Genomic DNA, 24187 nt, shown 5'->3' with positions numbered 1-24187 from the left:
CCATGAGAAGGAGTATTTACTGACCAATAATACATGTTTTAAGCCCAATCCAAATATTGAAATCTGAGTTTGAAAAAACCCTGATTAAACAATATTTTAACTAATATAAGTTTTTGTCAAAGTTGTATGGTGGTACAAAATGAGTTCCTAAATTACTAAAAAAAACTAAATCAAGGGAGTTACATCCAATTAAACAAAGAAAGTAAGAGAAATAAATTCATACAAAAAATCAACACCAGTCATCTTAATACAGCAGTTCCACCGTGAAACATAACTTTTGTATCCGTAATCACCAGGAGAGGGCGCACTTGCAGCCATTAACCATGAACTAGCGGGAGGCAAAAGAATATAGGAGGCATGCTGGGAAATGTAGTTTACAACATATAATGTAACAATACGTTTTCATCTAAATCGACAATGGAACTGGTTGAAGTGAAATATTATTACAAATTCAATGTCTTCATCGTTTGAATAATGAAAATCCCGTATATGGCGATTTCCAGGCTGCTTTTGATCCTTTTTCTTCTCGAACCTTCTGCTTATTGCCGGTTTACCCATAGTGCACCGCGGAGCTTCCTTTCTTCTTGGTTGTGTCTCAGTCCAAGATGTCGATGTTAGATGGTCCCTTAAATGTGCTCGGCCAGAGAACTACTGGCGAATCTGTTCGCACTCAAAATGGTGAGTTATAATGTCCTTTGATTTGGCGTTTCACCTGCACTTCATGTGCGTCACTAATAGTCGATGAGATGAGGGAATTATTTTACTGCGTGCACCACACGTGTGGCTAATGCTAACGTTAGCTAACTTTTATGTTAACTTAAAGCCTATGCTCTGATTTATGTGGAATTCCACAAATTACATCAGAGCCTGTTCTTTTCAAACATTGCGCACCTTTAGCTACCAACGTTAGTTTAGTCACAATCCCATTTCAGTAACTTTACCCTCGCATCGCCATGAATGGATTGCTATGCTAGTGGGATAGAAAATTACTGTCATGGTCTGAAGGTGTGGCTTCTGGTTTACTGAGAACCCCACTCAACAAATCGTTAAAACATACCATTCATATTAATGTATTTACAAATTACGTCAGAAGTGTTAAATGATGCACCAGCTCTCTGTATAAATGGTCATTGTGTTGTCATGAGGTGTTAGTAGCAGCTTCGCTCCTGTCTTTGCAGTCATGGCCGCATCATCCATCGCCAACATCGTGAAGAGCTCCCTGGGACCAGTTGGCCTTGACAAGATGTTGGTCGACGACATTGGGGTCTGTTTCACACACGGCAATATTTAAAGGGACTTTTCAAACCAGTTCTGTTACATCTCACTGCAGGGTAAACACAGTTGTAATCAATGACATTATAAATCACCGCCATAGTATTGTGCATGTTGGATTAATCTGATCAATTCTACCTGTGTTTACCACGCAGTGTCAATAGCACTGCTGAAAGGTCCTTTGTATTTTAACTAGATAATGTGGCCTGAGTTGCTCATCTCTCCCATATGCATTGCATGACAGGACGTGACCATTACCAACGATGGAGCAACCATCCTGAAGCTACTGGAAGTGGAGCACCCAGCCGCCAAGGTCTTGTGTGAACTGGCTGACCTGCAGGACAAGGAGGTCGGAGATGGGACCACGTCTGTGGTGAGTAGGGTCATCATTGCTCCAGTATGGGATAGTGTAATGCATTCTTCATGCTATTCCAGGCAGCATTAAGTGCAATTGAAAAATATAATTCCTGCTGCAGACTTGATGCTGCAATCAGTTTGTTGTAAAAAAATAAAGAACTGTGATATCCTGTTATAGTACCATGCACCTGCCTTTTATCACGGATGCTTGGCTATGCTAACAGGAAAGATAAACTGTCCGTCAGTATCTGAAGGGGTTGAGCAGCCTCATTTCTGCTGCCCCTAATGAAATGATGGTACAATATGAAATTGCCACCTTTCTTTTGTTTATTTATTGGGTCTAACAAACCACTTGTTTTTTATATTGGTATTTAAAAATGTTATTGGTTTGAACAAAGTGAGTTGAATATGAACTCTGTGTCCATCTGTAGTTATTAAATATTTACTGTGACTTTCTTTTAGGTAATTCTTGCTGCTGAATTGCTCAAGAGTGCAGATGAGCTGGTGAAGCAGAGGATTCACCCCACTTCAGTCATCAGTGGATATCGTCTGGCTTGCAAGTAATGACAATACTGAATAATGCTTTAATGTGTTTATGAATAAACTTTCTTCAGAGTATTTCAGATAAAAACACTAGTCATATAAAATACGTCACCGCAGTTCAACAGTGAAACATTAATTTTGCATCTAAAGTCAACAGTCTGCACTTGCAGCCAAGCATGACTTAGCAAGAGCCAAATAAAACTGCATTGCATATTGGGAAATGTAGCTTACATTATATATCAAGACTATGCATTTTTATCTAAATCGAGGAGGGAACTAATTGAAGCGAAATATTATTAAAATTAACATTTTGCCATCCCTTTAATAGTGAAAAGCCCTTTTACATGGTAACTTCCAAGCCTTTTGATCCAATGCCACCGGTGATCAATGGATATCCTGTTATAGTACCATGCACCTGCCTTCATCATGGATGCTTGGCTATGCTAACAGGAAATAGAAACTGCCCTTCGATATCTGAAGGGGTTGAGCAGCCACATTTCTGCCGCCCCTAATGAAACGTTGGTACAATATGAAAATCCTAGCCCCTTTTTTAAATTGTGTTTAACAAAGCATTTTCAAGTTGCATATGAAGGGAGTGTTCCTCTGTACTTGCACGTGTACTGTGACATTCTTTTAGATAGAGCTTGCTGCAGAATGGATTTGTTCATTATGTTTTGACATGCAAATTCCCCTTTTTTTCAATCAGGGAAGCAGTTCGCTACATTAATGAGAATCTCACTATCGGAACAGATGATCTTGGGAAAGAGTGCTTGATCAATGCAGCCAAGACCTCCATGTCCTCCAAAATCATTGGAGTGTATCCTTCTCTTCCCCCCTGCTCATTTTATAAATTGTCGTTAGAATCAGTCCTTTGACCCTTCAGAATTCCTGCAGTTTAAGAAAACCCTTATGTGTCTTAACCCATAAACCCTCAGTGATTCAGACTTCTTTGCCAACATGGTGGTGGAGGCTGCACTTGCCGTGAAGTTTGTGGACAGCAAGGGGGTAGCAAAATATCCCATCAACTCTGTCAATGTGCTGAAAGCGCATGGGCGCAGCCAGAAAGAGAGCTTCTTGGTCAACGGCTATGCAATTAACTGCACTGTTGGATCACAAGGTATGTTTGCTAATTCTTAGTAAGCTTGTGTAAATTTAGTACGTTTCCGACGGGTTAGCGTTGAGTGATGCCTCATGCATTGCAGCTGATCAGAACTTCTTGCCAGACAATTCAATAATAGCCCAAAATGTTTTAATATTTGATCTTGTCAAGTAAGCTCTAAGGAGTTAATTATTCATAGGATATTTCTGCTCTTTATTTTTTATTTCATAAGGCATGGTAAAGCGGGTCGTCAATGCCAAGATCGCCTGCCTGGACTTCAGCTTGCAGAAGACTAAGATGAAGATGGGAGTCCAAGTCCTTATTAACGACCCAGAGAAGCTCGACCAGATCAGACAAAGGTGCATACTTCTTTTTTTTGCATTGTCACAATTGCATCATTAAACATAATCCTATTTAAAATTTCTGTGATGTTCAATCAATAGTTTACACACGCATTTTTGTCGCACCAGGGAATCTGATATCACCAAGGAGAGGATTCAAAAGATTTTGTCAGCAGGCGCCACTGTTATCCTGACCACCGGTGGTATCGATGACATGTGTCTGAAGTACTTTGTGGATGTAGGAGCCATGGCCGTGAGAAGGGTTCTCAAGAAAGACCTAAAACGCATTGCTAAAGCCACAGGAGGTAAGGTGGAAGTTTGCGCCAATTGTCTTCTGTGTTACTTACCAGTTAATCTGCGTGCATGTTTTAATGTCTTTTTCCAAACCCTCACATCAAGGGATTTGAATGGTTAAATATCACGTTAACGTGTGTTGTTCTTTCTCAGCCACCGTCTGCCCCTCTCTGACCAATCTGGAGGGTGAGGAGACATTTGAGGCTACTATGCTCGGCCAGGCAGAGGAGGTTGTGCAAGAGCGCATCTGTGACGACGAGCTCATTCTTGTCAAGAAGTAGGAACTGCAAATATATTTTTATGTCTGCACAATTTTATGAGAATATTTAATAGCATTTACTGGTGCCTCGTCTAAGTTCTGGCAGCAGTAGTGATAAACTTAAGTAAATATCTGATATGTAGAGGGTAGACGTACCTTATCTGCACATACAGGCATGTTAACTGTGGTTCTGTTTCAACTTTCGATCCGCTCAGCACCAAAGCGCGCACATCAGCATCCATCATTTTGCGCGGGGCCAACGACTTCATGTGTGACGAGATGGAGCGCTCAATGCACGATGCACTCTGTGTGGTCAAGAGGGTTCTGGAGTCCAAGTCTGTAGTACCAGGTGGTGGCGCTGTGGAGGCAGCGCTGTCAATCTACCTTGAGAATTATGCTACCAGCATGGTGAGACGTATTCTATAGATAACTTTTTCATTTTTATTCGATTGTTGGAATCTGGTGATGGGTTCCTTTTTTTTTTTTTTTGATGCTGATTTATTTGTTAACATTTCCTCTCAGGGTTCCAGGGAGCAGCTGGCTATTGCAGAGTTTGCTCGGTCTCTCCTCATCATCCCCAAGACACTGGCTGTAAATGCCGCGCAGGACTCTACCGATCTGGTGGCCAAGCTTCGGGCGTTCCACAATGAGGCTCAGGTTAATCCTGAACGCAAGAATCTCAAGTGGTGAGTCCTTCCTGCACCAGTCATGGAACTGCATCTTTTGTGGGATATATTTGGCCATCTAGATGCTGTTAAGTTTTGCTCCAATCAACTGTTAGGAGCCTCTTATTAATACAATTTTGGGAAAACAAGTTTTAACAGATTATATCAAACAAAGTAATTGTTTGAAGCACTAACAAGTATTTGATCTTGGAACGGTTTCATAAACGACTGATTGTATTAAAGATGGTACTTTTCTTTTCAAGTTGAACTTAAATCAGCTGCTTGGTGCAGAACATTCTTTAAGACATGTTTGCGTCCTACAGGATCGGTCTGGACCTGGTCAACGGCAAGCCTCGAGACAACCGCCAGGCTGGCGTGTACGAGCCCACCATGGTGAAGACAAAGAGTCTCAAGTTTGCCACAGAGGCAGCCATCACCATCCTGCGTATCGACGACATGATCAAGCTGTTCCCGGAGCCTAAGGAGGGTGGCGGCTACCAGGAAGCAATGCAGTCTGGATCTCTGGAGGGTTAAGAAGCTGCGATTGGTCCTGATATGTTCATCTGTATTTATATACATAAGGAGCTCTTCATGGTGTAGGCCATGCACTTTGCTTGTTTACTGTTCTCCCACACCCTTGCTTCCTGAGGAACTGTAAGTGATTTGTTTTTGTTTTTGGACACTTAATAAAGCTTCAATCGCTGTAGACCGTTGATTTCAGAATGAGTCTTTAGTTACAAATCAAGTGCTGATGAGGGAATTTAAAAAATCATGACTGGTTTATAATTCTTTATTGACAGCCAGACATGTAGGAAGCACTAGGTTAGAGAAAGCTAGCAAGTAAACATTTGGCACTTGATACGTTTCCAAGCTGCTGTCTGCTTCATTCATAAGAGGAATGTTGGTCAGAACAATCATATTTCAGAGGGCCTGGTTGCAAAAATAATTCTAGTACCGTTTTTGAACATGTTAGTACATAAAGAATGCTACACAACTACCTGAGGAAAGGTTCATTGAAGTTCACAGTGAGAATGGTAAGCTTTTCACAACAGTTCAACTCATCACGTTGGTCATGTGATTGAAGAACCGTGGTGCACCATTTTAAATCATGTCCCGCAGCGTAAACATTGAACGATGAGTTAAGTATCCCTTATAAATTAAAGATTGGGTCGAGGTTCCTCAAACCCTCTCCACACACATGGCGATGCCCATCCCTCCTCCGATGCAGAGCGCCGCTACTCCCTTATGGCCTCCGGTCCTCTGGAGCGCGTGCAGCAGGGTCACCAGCACCCTGCAGCCGGACATACCGATGGGATGGCCCAGAGCGATGGCCCCCCCGCTCACATTCACCTGAGGAGAGCAGGTGATGCAGTTTGATTCTGGAGTGAGTTTACACAAATCTCCGGCTCTTGATGGCAATTTTAAAAGTAAAAAGTTACCTTGTCTGAATTCAGGCCGAGCTCCTTAACCACAACAATAGACTGGGCGGAAAACGCTTCGTTGATCTCGAATAAGTCGACCTGGTCCAGCTGCCAGCTGGCCTTTTCAACCTATCGGAGGACGACCATGACAGAATAATTGCAAAGATTCTTTCTCTCAATTCCTACATTTTGCTGCCTGTTTTCTCACCGCTTTCCTGATGGCTGGTATTGGCCCAGTTCCCATGATAGACGGGTCAAGGCCGGCCTGAGCCCAAGACACAATTTTAGCCATGGGTTTTAGGCCACGCCTCCCAGCCTCTGATTGGCTCATTAGGACAGTTGCTGCCGCTCCATCATTAATACCTACGTTTAAAAAAAAAAGAAAAAAGATGCGATTAACCGATACAGAAGTGGAGTTGAGATTAGCTTCTACATCTTCCTAACAAAAAAAATACACCAGTCGAACCGGAGGAGTTGCCGGCGGTGACGGTGCCGCTGCTGTGCTTAACGAAGCAGGGCCTGAGCTTGGACATGCTGTCCATGTTGCTGCCTTTCCGAGGAAACTCGTCCACCTTCACCTCTACTGGACCTGAAGACGACACACTTATCAAAGCACCTGCACGCCAAGGACAACACGAGACAACGTCTCCATGACAAAACTGACCACTTGCCTTTCCTGGATGACACCACGACCGGGACAATCTCTTGATCGAAATGCCCCGCTTCTTGTGCGGCCTCCGTTTTGTTCTGGGACTGGACGGCGAAGCGGTCCTGCTCCTCCCGACTGACTTCCCACTGCTTCGCCACATTCTCAGCTGAAGAAACGATTGTAGGGACGATTTATTAGGACTCGTTAAGATGTGAGGACCAGGTGGGTTTTTTTTGTTGGTATGTACATGCAGTTTTTTTCTCAGCCATGCACACCTGTGATGCCCATGTGGTAGCCATGGAAGGCGTCCGTCAGGCCGTCAGCCACCATGGAGTCCTGCAGGGAGGCGTCGCCCATCTTCACTCCGGCCCTCATTTGCAGCGTGTGAGGAGCCTGAGGAGGAACCAGAAAAAAAAATAAACAGTGGACTTCCCCCTGTGTGCTGATGGGTCAATGCCATCAGTTTGTCTGATTGCCAGATACGGTTCCTGTGTTTCATTCACAAACATGTTGCGCAAGATAAAAAATGAGCTTAGAATACACCGATTTTGGTTCTTAACTGAGAAGTGTCCCTTAATTTGAGAAATATCCTTTTATTGCAAATACATTAGAAATTATATTAAACAACAAAACACAAAAAGAGCAAGTAAAGAAAATAAGTAATCTTATCTTTTCATAAAGTCAGATAGTATATGATAAGTGAACATGTTTATTTATAATTGACTTTTAAAAACATATCAACCTATTAATGTCCTACCTTGCTCATACTCTCCATGCCCCCCGCCACCACCACAGAGGACTCTCCGGTCTGGATGGACTGAGCCCCCAGACACACGGCCTTCAGCCCAGAGCCGCACACCATCTGGCAGCTCCAAGCAGGCACGGGGTAAGGGATACCCGCCCCGACACTGGCCTGACGTGCCGGGTTTTGCCCGTGACCTTCGGGACAGAAAGAGCGACAAAATACACAGGCGAGGAACAACGAGACAAAATGAGGTATTGCCAAAAAAAAAAAAAAAGCCACAACCTTTCCGACGACCTCTAACACAACACATATTACAGGTGGAAACAGAACAGGGGACGTGTGCCACACTTTGAGCTTTCACCTGCTGTTAAGACGTGTCCCAGGATAACCTCAGAGACGTCCTCGGGCTTCACGCCAGCCCGCTTCAGAACGTCCTTGATCACCACTGAACAGAGGTCCGGCAGAGGCACGGTGGACAGGGCGCCGCTCAAGGAACCTGTGAGAAGAGGAACATCTCACGTTACACTTAATTCAAAAAACGAAATCCATTATTTATCAAATATTGAATCCTCTTGATATCCTCTCAGCTGGCAGATTCATTAGCTGACATTATTTCAGCAAATACACTATACTTTCCATTCACGTAGGCTAAAGACAAAGTGTGTCAAGAACCGCTTCTTCGGCTCCCATCAGAGCGCCCAGTGGTTTACACGAAGCACTTGCCTTTCTAACAGGGCAGCTGAAGTGATCATACCACACACCAATAACTAACTAAAAGATGAAGACATGTTAATATTTCTGTGATATACATTTAATTTCTGCATGGATTTTGCATTTGTATAACCACAAATTCTGAATTACATTACGTTCTGTGCAAACAGCAGAGGAGACAACCCAGGTGATATGCACTTACGTAAATGGCAAATAAAGCTGATTCTGTGATTACAGGTGACATGTTCCAAAATAATATTAGTAAAGCTGCTTCTGAAAGAGGCGAGGACCCTCACATCGCCTCACTGCAACACGCCCAACTCCCTCTGACGCGCAACACACACAACCAATGGTAGGACGCTACAGCTCTCTGGCTCTATGAACAGCGAGCCAATCACTGGCCGCGGACCACTCCGGACACATGGTTGAACCAATCAGAGCTCTGCAAGCCTCGAAGTGTGTAATTGAGTGCACTCTGCCAAATTAAAAACCCCGGATAAAACATCTTCTTAAAAGCAGCTCACGTGTTCGTCTTAATAAATGAACACGAACGCTATTTTCATGAATTAATTCCCACGCGAGTTAAAGTTAACGGAACCGTCGCGACGACGAACCACAACGTAGCAACTAATCAAACTGTCTGAATCGAACGCGTCCGGTGCTGAAGGAGGTTAAACCTCACCTATTGGTGTCCGTGCGGCGGAGACGATGACAACAGGCTCGGGGTTCATTTTGATGGACGGCTGATAAGTGCTGCTCTGCTCCCTGTAGCTGACTAGTGCTGGTTGGCGTGCAGTAGTTCTGTCCCGTGTACACGGAGTAAGGTGTCGTACCAGTGTAACTGCCGGAGGACCACAGCGCCCCTGTGAGGTTGGGAGGGGAAGGGTCTCCAATTCATCACAATGTCTATTTATATATATAATATATTTTGCTTCAGAGCTTTTGATTTATCTTGATATTTTTTTTTTTTTAGAACCAAGTAATTTTATAAACAAAGTATTTAAGTAGCAGTCTTGCTATGATGCTTCGGATTACCTAATATTTTAAATAACTTGTTTCCATATTAGTATACTAAATCAGTAGTAAAAATTGGTTTCACTTTGTAGTATTAAAAAATCTTTATTGGTATTTGGTCAGTACATGAAAAGGACTGAAGTCAGAATAATATGAACATCGCAAATAAACTACTCACAATTCAACAGAGTCTTTTGAAGATAATTTTTTTGTCAATGAAAAATTAAAACTGCATTTAAAAAAAAAAGAAAAAAAAATACAGGCCAACATCTAAAAATGACCTTCAATACTGCGAAGCTACTGTAATTCAGTGATACCTTCTGAATTTGACGATGAGTTACAACACCAGATGCCTGATTTCAGTGTCAAGAGCTCAAACGAGAACAGCATAGACATGCTCAAAGAAACAGCAGAATGAAACGTACTAGTTTTTAAATCATACATCCACTCACTTCAAATCTAACATTAACCCTCTAACTGTTACATCCCTGTTTAGCAACACAAATGTGACAGAGGCATCACAATAAGCGAGGGGAGGAGGGTGAAAACGGACCGTCTCGGACAGCACCGCTGTTACCAACTATGCATTTGTTGCCTTGTTTGTATATTGTATAAAAAAGAAAAACACACACAAAAAAAAAACGAGAAAAAGACAGTACATGTCAAAAGTACATTACAAAACAGCACTGTCGCCCGTGCCGGAGTCCAGGCCGTTCTGCGTGTGCCGTGAGCCCGCAGTCCTGGTGCCCTTGGTCACCGGGGCCACCTTGTCCTCGTGGGTGTCGGCGGTGGAGTCTGTGTCGTTCGAGTGCTGAGTCAATGACGTCTCGCTGCCCGTCGGAGAGTCCACGCTCTCGTACCCCGCGCTCAGCTGGCTCCCGAAACCCACGGGCCCTCCGACCCTCCTGGCCGCCGCCTGGCTCCCCGACGCCTCCTCCGAGTGGTTGGACAGTTTGGTCTCGCCGGGGCTGGACGCCACTGGGGACATGGGAAAGTCTTCCTCGGTGCTGCTGACCTCGCGGTACAGGCTGGGCGTGGTGGTCTCGCTCCGCTGGGACGAGTTGCCGTTGCTCGGCCCGTTGGAGACCCTCCCGTAGTCTTTGCCCGTCGGCGCGGCGGGGGCTCCGGCCTGCTCGGGCTGGCCGGACGGTTCGGCGGACGTCCGGCCGGGCCCCGCGCCGCTCGGCGGCCCCTGAGTCTGAGACAGCTGCTGGCGGGAGTCCTTCAGCTGCTGCTGCAGGACGAGGATGGTGCTCTGCATCCCTTCCACCTCCTCGTCCAGCTGGATGATGAAGTCATTCAACTCTGTGGAGGTACAGAGAGAGGGGAGGGGGGGAGGGGGGGTAGAAGGTTGAGACGTACTTATGACAAACAGTCGCTGGAGCCAAAATGGCCGGGATGCGTGGCGTGCCGCTCGGGTTCTCACCGTCTTGGCTGCTCTTGAGCTCCTCGCTGTACTTCTTCTGCAGGGCCAACTCCGCCTCCAGCTGGGCGATGCGTCCCTGGGACATCTGCCGCCCCAGCTCCTGGTTTTCCTGAATCAGCATTCGACACTTGGCCATCAGTTTCTTCCCTGTTTGGCTGTAAGGGAAACAAGTCTCACATCACGCAGTGAACCAGCAGACAAACGCAACAGGTAAAGTGACGCCATCAGTGGGTTCCAATGGCTGAAGGCAAGCAGACTAACCTGGCCAGCCCTAAATGACTCACAACCGGAAACCAATATTATATTCAAATGCGTTCAAAAATGACTGACAAACCCGTTGTGTACAAATAAATTTAACAATGTCTTTTAACTGTAAAAACTCACGTATTCTCTCCTACGTAATTAAAGGCTAAATTATAACAATGCATGAAAACTTTAAGTTGCTCATCGTGGCTGAAACGCCCAACAAGCTTCCTAGATCATTTCTGTGGAACTTACGCATCCATTCTTAAACTGTAACTTAATTCACCTGGTTGAATATTGAAAAGAAGTCAGTGCTTAAAAAAACAGTGGCAATTCTTTAGCAACCAATTCTCAAATTCACTGTTTGAACACACAGCAGAACGAACAAATGTAACAGTGTAATATTACATTGACACGCTACAAGAAACCCTCAAATTTAAATAACAGAACCAGGCATGGTTGTAATCATCACTTAAAAAATAAAATTAAAAAAACAGGAGCAAGTATTTTAGAAGTGAAATCCATTAACTTAAGTCGCTGCTTTGTGAACTTCGCCACATGTAAAGTAATTCTCCAACAGTCAGCACACCTTTTCAGATTTACATTAACTGGCTTTGTGGCTCTGCTTTAAACACGCACTCATCAAAAAGCCAAATGTGAGAGCAGACGTCATTCATGTCATATAAAACCATAACTGTCTGTATCTATTTAATCTATGGATGCTGCAGGAAGTCATCTGGCCAGAGCAAAGGGAAATATTAATAGCATCAGCAAGTAACTTAGCAACCGTAATCTCCAGAAGTCATCACAGTGGTAACAGCGCAGACAACCGGTCAAAACCATTCGCTAGTTGTACTTGTCCCAATAAGCGTGCACTGAAGGCGAATTAGTTAACTGCATTCCTTCTCAACTGATAATTAGCATAACAACTCATCTCCCCGAGGCGCCTTGGGAGACACGCTGTGAGCTCTCCATGGGTCGTGCACTCACTGCCAGCTCAAATCTCACCGTCTCACTTAAGTGAGTAAATCGTTTTCTTTTTGTTGTTTTTTTAAGACAGGAAAACACATCACAAGTTCCATGTGTTTCATTCTGAATTCAGTGGCCAAAGACCTGCACCACACAGGTGAGGATGAAAAAGGGTAAAAGAGCTAATGTGTGGATGGCTGAGGGAAAGATAGTGAGGTCAATCACAGAAAATATACAATACAGTAACAATATATACTCAAAACATGACTTGTTAAAGACATTGGTATTGACAACTTGAAAACAGGACTCAGTGCACCTACAGCAGTGTGTTTCGGTATGAATAGTAAAGAAATTAAGCAAAGCTTAATTCATCATAAAGTGATAATATGTACACAAGTGTAAACAGTCAAAGTCACTCATGCGTCTTGGTTCACACACACACACACACACACTGCAGTAAGTGGCTGTTTTGGAGGAACAAGAGAAAGATCAAATGAAATGGCAATCAAAAGAAACAAGTCACAAAATAAAACATGTAAATACACTCTACCGTGGGTGGGCCCATGTTCAAAGACACAGGCGTCTGGACCCCCCCGTCCTCTGTGGACCGAGGACCTGGCTCCGCTCACAGTCTCAACATCATTTCTAGTGGCTCCCCCCCCCACCCAAACCCGTCGCCCACAGTCTTTACTTTACTTTACTCCTAGGCGCTTTCCTGGTGTTACTGAAATGGCTTTAGACTGTCCAGGTTTGACTACAGGGTACGTGCGTGGCGTAATCCACAGTTAAACGTCTCTATGGAAACGGATTGTCTGTAAATGTTGGATTGCTTTTGCTTTAGGCCTCGGGATGCTCCCTGCCTGACTCAACCTCCGGCCATAGCCGCCCCCCCCCCCATCCCTTATTTAATATGTGGACTGTCTGGTTTGAGCTGATGGGGGCGGGGAGGGGAGGGCGCATCCGTGACGGGAAGTGAGCGACCACCTCTTCGGGAACAGTCCGGACTCCTTCGGGCCCTTTTGGACGGTGAGGGGATGCGAGGGGGGGGGGAAGAGAGCCGAAACACAGGTGTCACCTGACCACACTGTCCTTTCGCTTTTAGGTTACGTGATATGTAGCTGGCACAGTGCACGAGTACAAAAACAGTTTGGTTTGGCAGTGACTGGCTTTTTCTGTAAAGTCTGAGCCTCGTGGCGAGTACAGCATTTGTCAGTCTTCCCCCCCCAACATAGTCCCTGCATGCCTGCAGTGAGGGTGGGGGGGGGGGCATGAGGAAGTCTTGACTGATTTTTTTTTGGGAGGGGAGTGGGGTTATTTTGATTGTCTTTACCTATCAGGTGTAAATTTCCAGGCACTCAGTTCATTTTGGGCCTGCTCCAGTTTGTCTTTAGTCTGTTCTAGTTCAGCCTTCATTTTGAGGAAAAACAAGTTGATGGCCGGGTCCACCATGGATGACCGCAGTTGGGCTGCACTCGGCTGCTGGACTTGCTTGAGGTACTGGATCTGGGTCTGCGGGACAAAACAGGTGTTACTCATCAGTATAGTAGTAGTACACTACGTTAAAGAAACTTGAAATCTTTAGGAACAGCTTTTGTCGAGTTAGTACTTCCTTTTACTTTCCCAAACAACAGCTCATCTGCCGCGTTCACGGCAACGATGACCTTTAATTTCAAAGAACGAATTGGATGCATCTATACGAGAGGCGAGCTACCAATATGCCCGAAAGCCACGAATTTAACCACACCCCCTGTATGTTTGGGAGGGAAACAAACCTTTCTAACCTCTTAGTGCGCGTTCTGATCTGCTGCCCTGTAAGAATGGCATGTGACTCCTTACAGCCACTGAGCTGTCAATCTGATGGGAGCTTGAGATGCTCTCCTCAACTCTATTTACCTTTCACCTGCACGCCGCGATCGTGATAGATATAGAACGATGTACACTCACCGGCCACTTTATTAGGTACACCTGTCCAACTGCTCGTTAACACTTAATTTCTAAGCAGCCAATCACATGGCGGCTACTCAGTGCATTTAGGCATGTAGACATTGTCAAGACAATCTCCTGCAGTTCAAACCGAGCATCAGTATGGGGAAGAAAGGTGATTTGAGTGACTTTGAACGTGGCATGATTGTTGGTGCCAGAAGGGCTGGTCTGAGTATTTCAGAAACTGCTAATCTACTGGGATTTTCACGCACAACCATCTCTAGGGTTTACAGAGAATGGTCCGAAAAAGAAAAAACATCCAGTGAGCGGCAGTTCTGTGGGCGGAAATGCCTTGTTGATGCCAGAGGTCAGAGGAGAATGGCCAGACTGGTTCGAGCTGATAGAAGGGCAACAGTGACTCAAATAACCACCCGTTACAACCAAGGTGGGCATAAGAGCATCTCTGAACGCACAGTACGTCGAACTTTGAGGCAGATGGGCTACAGCAGCAGAAGACCACACCGGGTGCCACTCCTTTCAGCTAAGAACAGGAAACTGAGGCTACAATTTGCACAAGCTCATCGAAATTGGACAATAGAAGATTGGAAAAACGTTGCCTGGTCTGATGAGTCTCGATTTCTGCTGCGACATTCGGATGGTAGGGTCAGAATTTGGCGTCTACAACATGAAAGCATGGATCCATCCTGCCTTGTATCAACGGTTCAGGCTGGTGGTGGTGGTGTCATGGTGTGGGGAATATTTTCTTGGCACTCTTTGGGCCCCTTGGTACCAATTGAGCATCGTTGCAACGCCACAGCCTACCTGAGTATTGTTGCTGACCATGTCCATCCCTTTATGACCACAATGTACCCAACTTCTGATGGCTACTTTCAGCAGGATAAAGCGCCATGTCATAAAGCTGGAATCATCTCAGACTGGTTTCTTGAACATGACAATGAGTTCGCTGTACTCAAATGGCCTCCACAATCACCAGATCTCAATCCAATAGAGCATCTTTGGGATGTGGTGGAACGGGAGATTCGCATCATGGATGTGCAGCCGACAAATCTGCGGCAACTGTGTGATGCCATCATGTCAATATGGACCAAACTCCCTGAGGAATGCTTCCAGCACCTTGTTGAATCTATGCCACGAAGAATTGAGGCAGTTCTGAAGGCAAAAGGGGGTCCAACCCGTTACTAGCATGGGGTACCTAATAAAGTGGCCGGTGAGTGTATATTGTAGCTCTGCCGGCAAATGAATCGATTGGAAAACTGAGAGAAAATGTGAGGCCTCAAGGCTATAACTGGGCATGAAGAAGGTGGAAGGGTAGATACGTACTGTGCACTCTTGCATTTCCTGCTCCTTGGTGGCAAGTCGCATGACCAAGATGTTCTCCCTGCGCGCAGACTCCTGCTGCTGCTGCTGCTTGAGCTTTTCCTCGGACTCCTTCAGCACCGTGGCGTCGTTGGCTGAGTCCGTGAAGAATGGAAAAGTCCGTCAGGAGAAAAGTCCGTTTCACAAGCAGCGAAAATCAAGTGAGCGGGCTCTGGAGGAATACACTATTGTTGCAGGACGCTTCAGTACTTACAACACAGCTCTGTATATTTAGCCTCCAGGACCTGGACGTAGGCTTCGTGCTGTTTCCACCTGAGAGGAGCAGAACAAGTGTGAACGTGAACGGCTCAACTTAAATAGATCAATCCCCCCCCCCCCCCCCACAAAGAATAATAAAGCAGAGCTGTCATCTACCTCGTACACAACTCCTCTCTAGTCAGGGTCTTCATGTCAGACTCACTGAGGCGAACCTGTAGAGGAGAAAAAACGAGAAGTGGTGAAATGAAGAATACGTTGAGCTCATATTCAGCCACGCAGAGGGGCTCGTGACACATGATGGATATACTACAAAGTTCATGTAGAAAAGAAAAGAAAGAAAAAGCATCACCTTCTTCGGTAGAGGCTCTTCGTTGGTCATTGTGAACTCTGGAATGGAGCAGATTTAAACACACGATCATTAATCACAGCTTGGGGGGGGGGGGTTCTTGTGCTGTAACATCTCCAGCTGCCCACGCGCACTAAAACGTGACCCGCTGTCCGCGGTAACTGCGCGCAGGGAATGACGCGGTGTCCCACCGACCGATGATGGAAGTAAACCCCGCGGACAACGTGAAAGTTAACCGGACCCGTCGATGGGAGCTGGCGTGCTTCACGTTAGCTGGTGAGGCAGCGCGGCGACGACGGCGATGACCAGAACAACTCCCCGGTGCTAATAACATTTAGCATTCGCTAGCTAAAGATACAAAAAATACACGCTGTAATATCACAACGTGAGGCGGCAGTGTTTTCTTTTACGCTCAGCCGCATGCAGCATGCAATTCTTGGCACTGTTTTTCGGCTCCTTGTTATCACAAAATGGCGGTGAAGGAAATGACTCCCTCCCCTGCGCTCCTTTTCCTGAAACTAGCGGGCTCCTAGCTGCAGATTTCGGGCCTTCGGTCACAGAAGCACATACCCAGGCCCGTTTTTCTTTCGACGTTTCTGGAAACTCTCGGCTTCGCGGATTCTTCGCGGAGTGATAAAAAATTGCAACTGTGTTAAAACTAGCAGTGAATTTTTATGTGTAGTTGGCTCGCTTCAGCGTAATCACAATCATCTTCGTCACTGACGGCAGAACAGTGGACGAAGCTGCTGCTGCACTCGCGTTGCTGCAGAGTACGACCAGAGACGGCAAGACAAAGAGCTCTCACTCCGACGCGATTTAGGGGATCTAAAACGTGAGGAGGGAGGGGAAAAATCGTAGGCCATTAATAAATTCAACCCAACAATAATGTAACAATACCACAATACCAACAAGTGTATCATCATTACAGCCAAACATTGAAATCATTGGAACATGTTTTTTCTTTCATGCTCTTAATTTTTACCTCGTCATGAATTCTCGGATTGTGATATATGCGAAACAGTTTAGTGCTTTTCATTCATTCATTTCATTTTCATCTTTGCAATTGCTTTTCAAACTAAAACCAACTGTATATTTCAAGAATCAATGAATTGATCCTGAGCGAAAAGTTGTCTACTTCTAGCACCTTATTTGTAAATACCTCTGACTTTATGTCTGTGAAAATTATTCTGAGCGATCCATCTGCCTCATAATAGACGACCTCTGACTTTGCCCCCGCTGTAGCAGAAGAGGCGTTCACGTGATTCTGTTAGTTTTGTGGTAGTTTCAATAATTGTGCTAAATTGTACAAATTATTTTAAGATTATTATGGCTGTAAATATGATTTTACAGTTTATAATTCATTCACCTATTGTGGGTTCCGAAACTGAAACAGAATAAAATATAAATAACACACGTGAAGAGACTAGTTGTGTAACTAGACATATGGTTTGGGGGAGTTGTCTGCGTACTTAATGATGTACATTATTTCCGAAATACCACATTTCTATCATACATTGTATCATATATAGACAATCAATATATCGGAAAGGAGGTTTGCCTGCAATTTTCGCAATTGAGGTTCATCTCAAGCCTTTGCACCCCCCTAACAACACAACAATGGTGCGGTCCGCCTTGCTGTCAAGTTGAAATCGCACTTTTCAAGGGCAGTTACTGGTGTGTCTGCTCTGTCCTGTCTACCCCGTGAGCGCTATTATGAACATGCTGTGCAGAGTGGGCCGAGTACGCAGGTAAAACAGAACATTTATATATCTCGGCCTTTTTTTCTAATCAACGAGCACAAGGAATTAGGACGATGAGGAAGATTGTTCCTGAACTTGAGATGTTTATTCGCAGCTAACAGCTAGCTAGCCGGGGTGCTAACTCCATTTAGCAGCTCAGCCACGTTTGTGGCGCACTAAATGAGGGATTTAGTTTAACTTTTTCATAGTCCCGTAGTCATAGCACGTGTTAAGTCGTGGGTTGAAAATGAGTGCTGTTATATTTGTAAACTCGTTCTCAAAGAGCTGAGCCGGGTACCATCAGCTCACAGGTCAATTAAGGTACCTAACGTTACCTTCCCTCGATCCACAATCAACACCTGCTAATCATCCGGGGACTTCAAGCTAGTTATGCGGGTACCACTGTTGTCTTGTTTGGTGTCGTTGCTCCCTATAAAGGAGCACAACTTAAATTAAGAATCTCCAAAAATTAACTTCCTAATATTTGCACTTTATTCAGGTTAAAAGAAAAAATATGTACCATTTACTCAAATGTCCCGTTGTGTTGTCGAATCTTTCCAAACTCATTGAAGCAGTTTAAATCTCGATCAGAACATCACACCTTTTTTATTTTTTAGCTTTAGCACTCTAGTTTTGGGATTTCAGAGAGTTGCCCTCTGAGATCAGTCAATTCCCCTTTTTTTTAATAGGCTGGCTACTGCAAGCCTGACAAAAAATCTTGTTTTAAATGCCGTCGACTGGTAAGTTTGTTCTCTTCTCCTTTTTTCCAGGTGTGCTGGGGGCCTCAGCCAAACTATCAGCCAGGTAGCTGCCTCCAAGCAGAAGCACACGCTGCCTGACCTCCCCTACGACTACGGCGCCCTGGAGCCCCACGTCAATGCCGAGATAATGCAGCTGCACCACAGCAAGCATCATGCCACATACGTGAACAACCTCAACGTTACGGAGGAGAAATATCAGGAGGCACTCGCTAAGGGTACACAACACAAACTCTCCTTAACTAATCAGTACATCAAGTTGTGAGTTCAATGTTGACCATCGGGGTACGATGTTTTAACTTTATTGCAGGCCATCATTTTGTAATCTTTGCCTTTAATACATATCTCTCGCATTATTTTAGGAGATGTGACCGCTCAGATTGCCCTCCAGCCCGCTCTGAAGTTCAACGGTGGAGGCCACATCAATCACACCATTTTCTGGACAAACCTCTCCCCAAACGGTGGAGACGAGCCAAAGGGTAAGGCGTCTAAACAGCTGAACAGCTGTTTGTCCAATCTTTCCCTTAACGGCATTGTTTACTGGTCATATGGCCCTGCACATGTGACTCTAATGTGAATGGCTTGCTAATAGTGCTGCACCTAGTGAACCGCCGACTGAGCTTACATCTGCACAGGGGAGGACTCTGTTCAATTTTAAGCTCATTGTTTTTGGTTTCATACCCCTTGCAAACATATTGTTCTTCCTCCCCCACCAGTTTAAAATATAAACCGCCACTCCAAGGTGGGATGTAACACAGTAGTGTAAAGCTGGTGGCCAAGACGTGTTAATGAGGATTTTGCAGACTAAACCAGGGTTAAAGGTAGCACTGATTATCTGTGTTGTATTCACCAAGTGGGTGGAAACTTGACTAAAGTGCTCTGCTGTGTGACTCTCATTGTGCGACACTATGGTCATACTGCCTCCTGGTGGTCAAAGATGCTGCCTACATGTGGAGACGTCTTTCAGCACACACCTTATACTGACACAGCAGCTCTCCAGATGATGTAGAATGTCAACTTAAAAAAAAAAAAAAACTTAACAGACATTCTGAATTGGTCCCGCGAAATGCTTTTGAATTCTTACTTCCTAGTATTTCCTTGAAGTAGAACCAGTCTGTGTCACTTTCTGCAGGGGAGCTGCTGGAGGCCATCAAGCGGGACTTTGGCTCCTTCCAGAAGATGAAGGAGAAGATGTCTGCGGCCACCGTGGCCGTGCAGGGCTCTGGTTGGGGCTGGTTGGGCTACGACAAGGAGAGCGGAAGGCTTCGTATCGCTGCCTGCGCTAACCAGGATCCCCTGCATGGAACTACAGGTCAGTTTTACTTTTTTTGTTTCAGAGGTCCCTTCTTCACCTCAAAGTAATCGTTGCCCTGTGTCCGACCCACAGGTCTCGTCCCGCTCCTCGGTATCGACGTGTGGGAGCACGCCTACTACCTTCAGTACAAAAACGTGCGGCCGGACTACGTTAAGGCCATCTGGAATGTAGTCAACTGGGAGAATGTGAGCGAGCGGCTCCAGTCTGCCAAGAAGTAAAACCCGATCTGCAAATAGTCCCTTTCATGCTGACCCCGGGTGAAACAGTAGTTGCAAACGTTCAGTTTTACGTTGCATGGAGCACATGAGTGATGGTGGTTTTTGCACTCAGATTTGCGACAGTTTGAACTTTTCATATGATCGGCTACATTAAAGTTGATTAAGTCAACTTTAAAATATTTCCCACATTGGGCCAGATAATGTGGCCTTCATGGCAAAATTGGAAACCTGCTCAGAGTTTAAAGCGACTTATTTGCAGGTGCTCCCGACTACTGCTGCTTTTCAAACGCACAAAATTGGCCGCCTATGACATCAAAGCTGCCTTTTGTTAATCTCAACCAAATACTGCATTATTCAGTGAGTTTGGTCACACTAAAAATCAGACAATGTTATTGTCGTCCATGCTTTAGATGTATCATAAATAAAAATCTATTTAAAATATAAAACTTGTAATTGTGGCTTCATTCTTCTAGTTCTACTTGCTGTGATGGATGATACAGTAGCCATCTTTGAAAAGCTATGAAGCGCTCAGCAGAGTGGAAACTTCTCCCTGGCTGTAATGCTAAGCTTTTATCGTGTGCATTTTGGTTGTCAAATCTTTTTCAGTGTCTTGTTTCTCCAGCACGACCAAGTTGGCTTCATCCCAATCAAAAGATGGTAATTCCTGAGAATCCGCTCCCCTGCTGATGCAGTCGGCATGGATGCTCTTTGGTAGTTTATGATGTGCCTCCTTGCAGCGCTGCCAGAAGAGGGAGGTGTTTGCTCAATCGTTTTAATCTAGCTGCTCTGGAGAACTCGTTGAGTTGTATGCAAGCGTTTTTCTTTGCGAAGAAATATCGAGTGCATCAAAACGATGAATGAACGTGTGTTATGCTACTGGCTCAACTAGATTTGACAAAAAGTAAACTTCATCCAGACATCCTACAGTAGGCTGCAAAGAGATTTAGCAGTAAACTGATTTTTGTGTGTCATTATAAAAAATGGTAAGTTTCTTAAAAAATGAATGTAGGATTTAAACTGAACAAATAGTTTCCAGCTGGTTCATGTTCTCTCATCCAAATGATGTCGCTCTTCCTGTTAGTGATTAGGACTGACCAGTTTGCCAGTGCAGATCTCCCCTTTTACCCTGAGGGGCGTCATGATGGAGAGGTGAGCACATTTCCAGAGAGTTCCTCCACATGGTGACCAGACCCAACGTGTGAGAAGAAAGTCGACCCCCTTTTTTTAAACTGAATTCACTAATGAATAAAAATAAACATTTAACAGTTTAGATTTTTCACTTTTTAAATGGACCAGTTACAGATTACATAACTTTACTATATTGTTAATACTGACGAACAGGCCTTTAAGGACGCAACTGTGAACCGCTTCTACCTGCTTTTGTAAAAACATTTTTGGGAGGGCCACAAATAATTTCCCTCTTCTACAACTCGTAAAAAAGGTGGAACTCACTGAGGAAAATGTTTCTTTAACCTCTGGATGGGCGGAAAGAAAAATATTGGGACTGAAATCCTTTAGCATCTCTTTTTAGGGCTCTTTCCTACCAAATTTAAACATCTCCCACTGAAATTTATTTTAATATCAGCCTCCATCAGGCATGTGAGGAATGTTCGTTCCTTGTCTTTTCGCACGTTGATCAGAAAATAATTGTCACTTGGTGTTGAGATTTTGTTTTGTTTACTTACAGACACGAAGGCCTAATGTTGTTGTAAGGGTGTACGTCACAAACTCAATTCTTAAGGATATTGATTCAAATTGGAGGAGAACAGAGGACAGCTCAACATGCCGTCACATAGTGTGAGCAGTAAATCAGGTCTGCGCCTGCAGAGAGGTCAACTAGCTGGAACACGATCATGAGGATGATTGATTAGTCCCACGAGGTGTCTGCATTGAAGGTGTCTTGATAGCTATCTTTATGGCTCGAGAATTCCAACCCTGAAATGACTTGAAATATCTTAAACATCTCTTCTCTGCAGCTTTGTCATTACAGTTCCAGGCTCCAGACCTTTTTGCGCCTTGCAAAGCGGCCCCCACGTAGGTCCCGGAGCTGCTCGCCCTACACAGGCCGTCATTGTCCCACTTTGGATTGGAAATCCGAACGAAGAAAAGTGAAGTGTCGACATCGAGGAGGTCTAAACTTTCCAGCGTCCTGCCATCGGTTCGTTCCTGGCAGAGATGGGCGCCGGAGCTAAATTCGGGGGTAACCGCTTGGGTCTGAGCGCTTTGGAGAGGGACTTCTCCAGCAGGCGCTCGGAGCCACAGCCAGACCTCTCCATGGGTGTGAGGCGGCAGGGCTTTACAAAAAGAAAATTCCTTTTTTTTTAATTTTTTTTTTTAGATATTCTACATTTAACACTAATATCTATCAGTATTAAGTTCATCCAACATTCTGCGGTTCAAGGTTTTTCACCACTGAAAAATGAACAAATAGTTTCTTCTGGAGTTGTTTCAGGCCTGCTGAGAAAGCCTTTGCAGTAAAGAGGAGAGAAGATTGTTTTAGCTTTAGAGGTGTGGCTGTTCCTGGTTAATTCCTCCCCGTTAGGTCATTTGCACTGTTGAGTCTAAAGGCTTCAGGCAGATGGCTGCTATAAATCACCGCGTGCTTGGGGTCATTTAGGTTTAATTGAGATCAGTCCAAGCTTAACAAAAGCATCACTGACTTTTCTTTCAGAGACATGAAAACAATTCTAAAGCCTCGTATCTGTAAAACCAAAAAAAAGTTAATTGCTTTATAACACAGACCCTTTGTAGTGTGCTTTTCCTCTTTTCATACCCCAAATCTCCATCCTTGTATTTTTCATCTTGGCAATTAAGCCTGTTGGATTTTGATTCAAAAAGAGTGAATAAGTTTTCTCTCATCCTTCTGCTGAGAGTCAGCACTCTGCAGATCCTCTTTGGCCGCGCTCTCAGGATGTCGGAGTGGAAGAGAATGAAAAGAAATGAAGACTTTCTGGAGGATACCCAAGGACTCGAGTATCGTTATAAAAGTGCAGCTGACTTGACTTCCTGTCTGGGAGGCGGACCGCGCTAGTCCATCGGCTTATGGTCACGTGCGTATCTCCAGGTGGCCTCTGACCAACAAACCTCACTAAAAGCGCCCTTCCACCTTCTTTTTCGCGGTAGACACAAAATTGGCCGAGGGTGAACTTCCCTAAATTGCGATATATTACCATGTGCCTGAAGGAAAAGCCCCCCAGTAGTAAGTGTTTTTATAATTTCACAGAGTCTCAAGCCATCAAGTGTATTAGAAACAAGCTCATTTGTGAAATGTATCTTCAATTATGAAAGATTTTTTCTTGAAAATATGCCATTTTGATCCCGTCCAGTTCAAGAAACTTTACATATTTACATCCTCTGGCGATGATGATTGCACAACACAATACAGCAAAGAAATACGAGGAAAAAAAAGTTTGTATTTGACGAGATCAAACAATGTTATTTCATGGAACCCCATAAAAAGTTCCCTGATAAATGTTTCATGTCCCTGAGGGCAAATGAGGTTGACCGAGACCTCTGTGAGCCAACACATTGTGCCGTGTCTGCAAGTTTTCCCTCTTCACCAACACGCTGTGGAAAGCTGGCTGTGTTTTCTGCAGCAGACACTTTTCCTCCGGGGGGGGGGGGGGGGGGAGAGATTCTCCTCGTAGCAAATTGTGTGGCTGGGAAGCAGCCCCTTAAGAAGCAGATGTGCATGCAGGAGAAATACAGATATAAAGGCAGTGGATGTTTACTTTGAATGGGCGCGTGTCACAATTGGAACCCGGACATTTCACCGCGTGATGAAGTTTACGTATGATACATCCGTTTGGTTATTATATTGGTGCTGCAGCTGTCCATTATTTCAGTGACGAAATATTCTGCCGACTATTCAATCAATAAAAAGTCGTGAACTCACTTTCTCAAATATGCATTTTATTGCTGTGAAAATATCTTCACTCAACTGTCGTTATTCAAGCTTCTGGACAAAGACTATTTTTAACTTTTGGAAGTAACGTCCTCTTCACACGGTCATTGGACAGATGGTGAGAAAAGAGAGGCGAACTTCTCCTGCTTCACAAAGCTTTTTGTGTGTGTGACTGCAACACAGTGAAAGGTCTTAAAACAACATTACCAGTGTCTCCATTTGCACCACTGAAGTTATATTCTCTTTTAGTGACCTCATGCGCTTTCAAGCCAAAAGACGCGTGACACTTTTGGGGACTTGGGCCTGTTTAGTAACCGATGCATGGGAGAGTCTTCCTAGTAAACAGTTATTGATCAGCTTGTGTGGGGACCAGTGGGGCC

General features: G+C 44.6%; 4 protein-coding genes across 5 annotated transcripts; 2 read left to right on the top strand and 2 right to left on the bottom strand.

Moving 5' to 3' along the window:
- Positions 1–537: 537 nt before the first annotated feature.
- Positions 538–5536, top strand: tcp1 (t-complex 1). The gene is made up of 12 exons (XM_037449513.2): positions 538–678; positions 1179–1264; positions 1517–1645; positions 2092–2189; positions 2879–2989; positions 3108–3289; positions 3504–3630; positions 3742–3917; positions 4060–4183; positions 4381–4573; positions 4688–4851; positions 5154–5536. The coding sequence occupies exons 1-12, from the start codon at positions 606–608 to the stop codon at positions 5362–5364; spliced, it is 1674 nt and encodes a 557-aa protein (XP_037305410.1). The 5' UTR covers positions 538–605; the 3' UTR covers positions 5365–5536.
- Positions 5537–5606: 70 nt separating this feature from the next.
- On the bottom strand, positions 5607–9180 carry acat2 (acetyl-CoA acetyltransferase 2). The gene is made up of 9 exons (XM_037449514.2): positions 9039–9180; positions 8007–8141; positions 7658–7839; positions 7176–7293; positions 6923–7066; positions 6718–6840; positions 6460–6614; positions 6270–6380; positions 5607–6180 (listed from the first exon to the last, which is right to left on the bottom strand). Exons 1-9 carry the CDS (start codon positions 9085–9087, stop codon positions 6010–6012), a joined length of 1188 nt encoding a protein of 395 aa, XP_037305411.2. The 5' UTR covers positions 9088–9180; the 3' UTR covers positions 5607–6009.
- A 270-nt stretch (positions 9181–9450) lies between these two features.
- On the bottom strand, positions 9451–16506 carry wtap (WT1 associated protein). The gene is made up of 8 exons (XM_037448982.2): positions 16444–16506; positions 15877–15914; positions 15684–15739; positions 15523–15581; positions 15273–15403; positions 13339–13517; positions 10797–10951; positions 9451–10675 (listed from the first exon to the last, which is right to left on the bottom strand). The coding sequence occupies exons 2-8, from the start codon at positions 15904–15906 to the stop codon at positions 10044–10046; spliced, it is 1242 nt and encodes a 413-aa protein (XP_037304879.1). The 5' UTR covers positions 15907–15914; positions 16444–16506; the 3' UTR covers positions 9451–10043.
- sod2 (superoxide dismutase 2, mitochondrial) lies at positions 16010–20349 on the top strand. Of its 2 annotated transcripts, none has more exons than XM_037448985.2 (5): positions 16010–16149; positions 18383–18588; positions 18733–18849; positions 19503–19682; positions 19758–20349. In XM_037448985.2, exons 1-5 carry the CDS (start codon positions 16121–16123, stop codon positions 19901–19903), a joined length of 678 nt encoding a protein of 225 aa, XP_037304882.1. In that variant the 5' UTR covers positions 16010–16120; the 3' UTR covers positions 19904–20349. The 2 variants fall into 2 exon arrangements, with proteins under 2 accessions (XP_037304882.1, XP_037304881.1); XM_037448984.2 differs by lacking the exon at positions 16010–16149 and adding an exon at positions 17474–17621.
- The last annotated feature ends 3838 nt before the right edge of the window (positions 20350–24187 follow it).

The sequence above is a fragment of the Pungitius pungitius genome, chromosome 20 (assembly GCF_949316345.1).
Source record: "Pungitius pungitius chromosome 20, fPunPun2.1, whole genome shotgun sequence".
Taxonomy (NCBI): Eukaryota; Metazoa; Chordata; class Actinopteri; order Perciformes; family Gasterosteidae; genus Pungitius; species Pungitius pungitius.
Note: the sequence above shows the minus strand (reverse complement) of the source record. Positions and strands in the feature narration are given on the sequence as shown.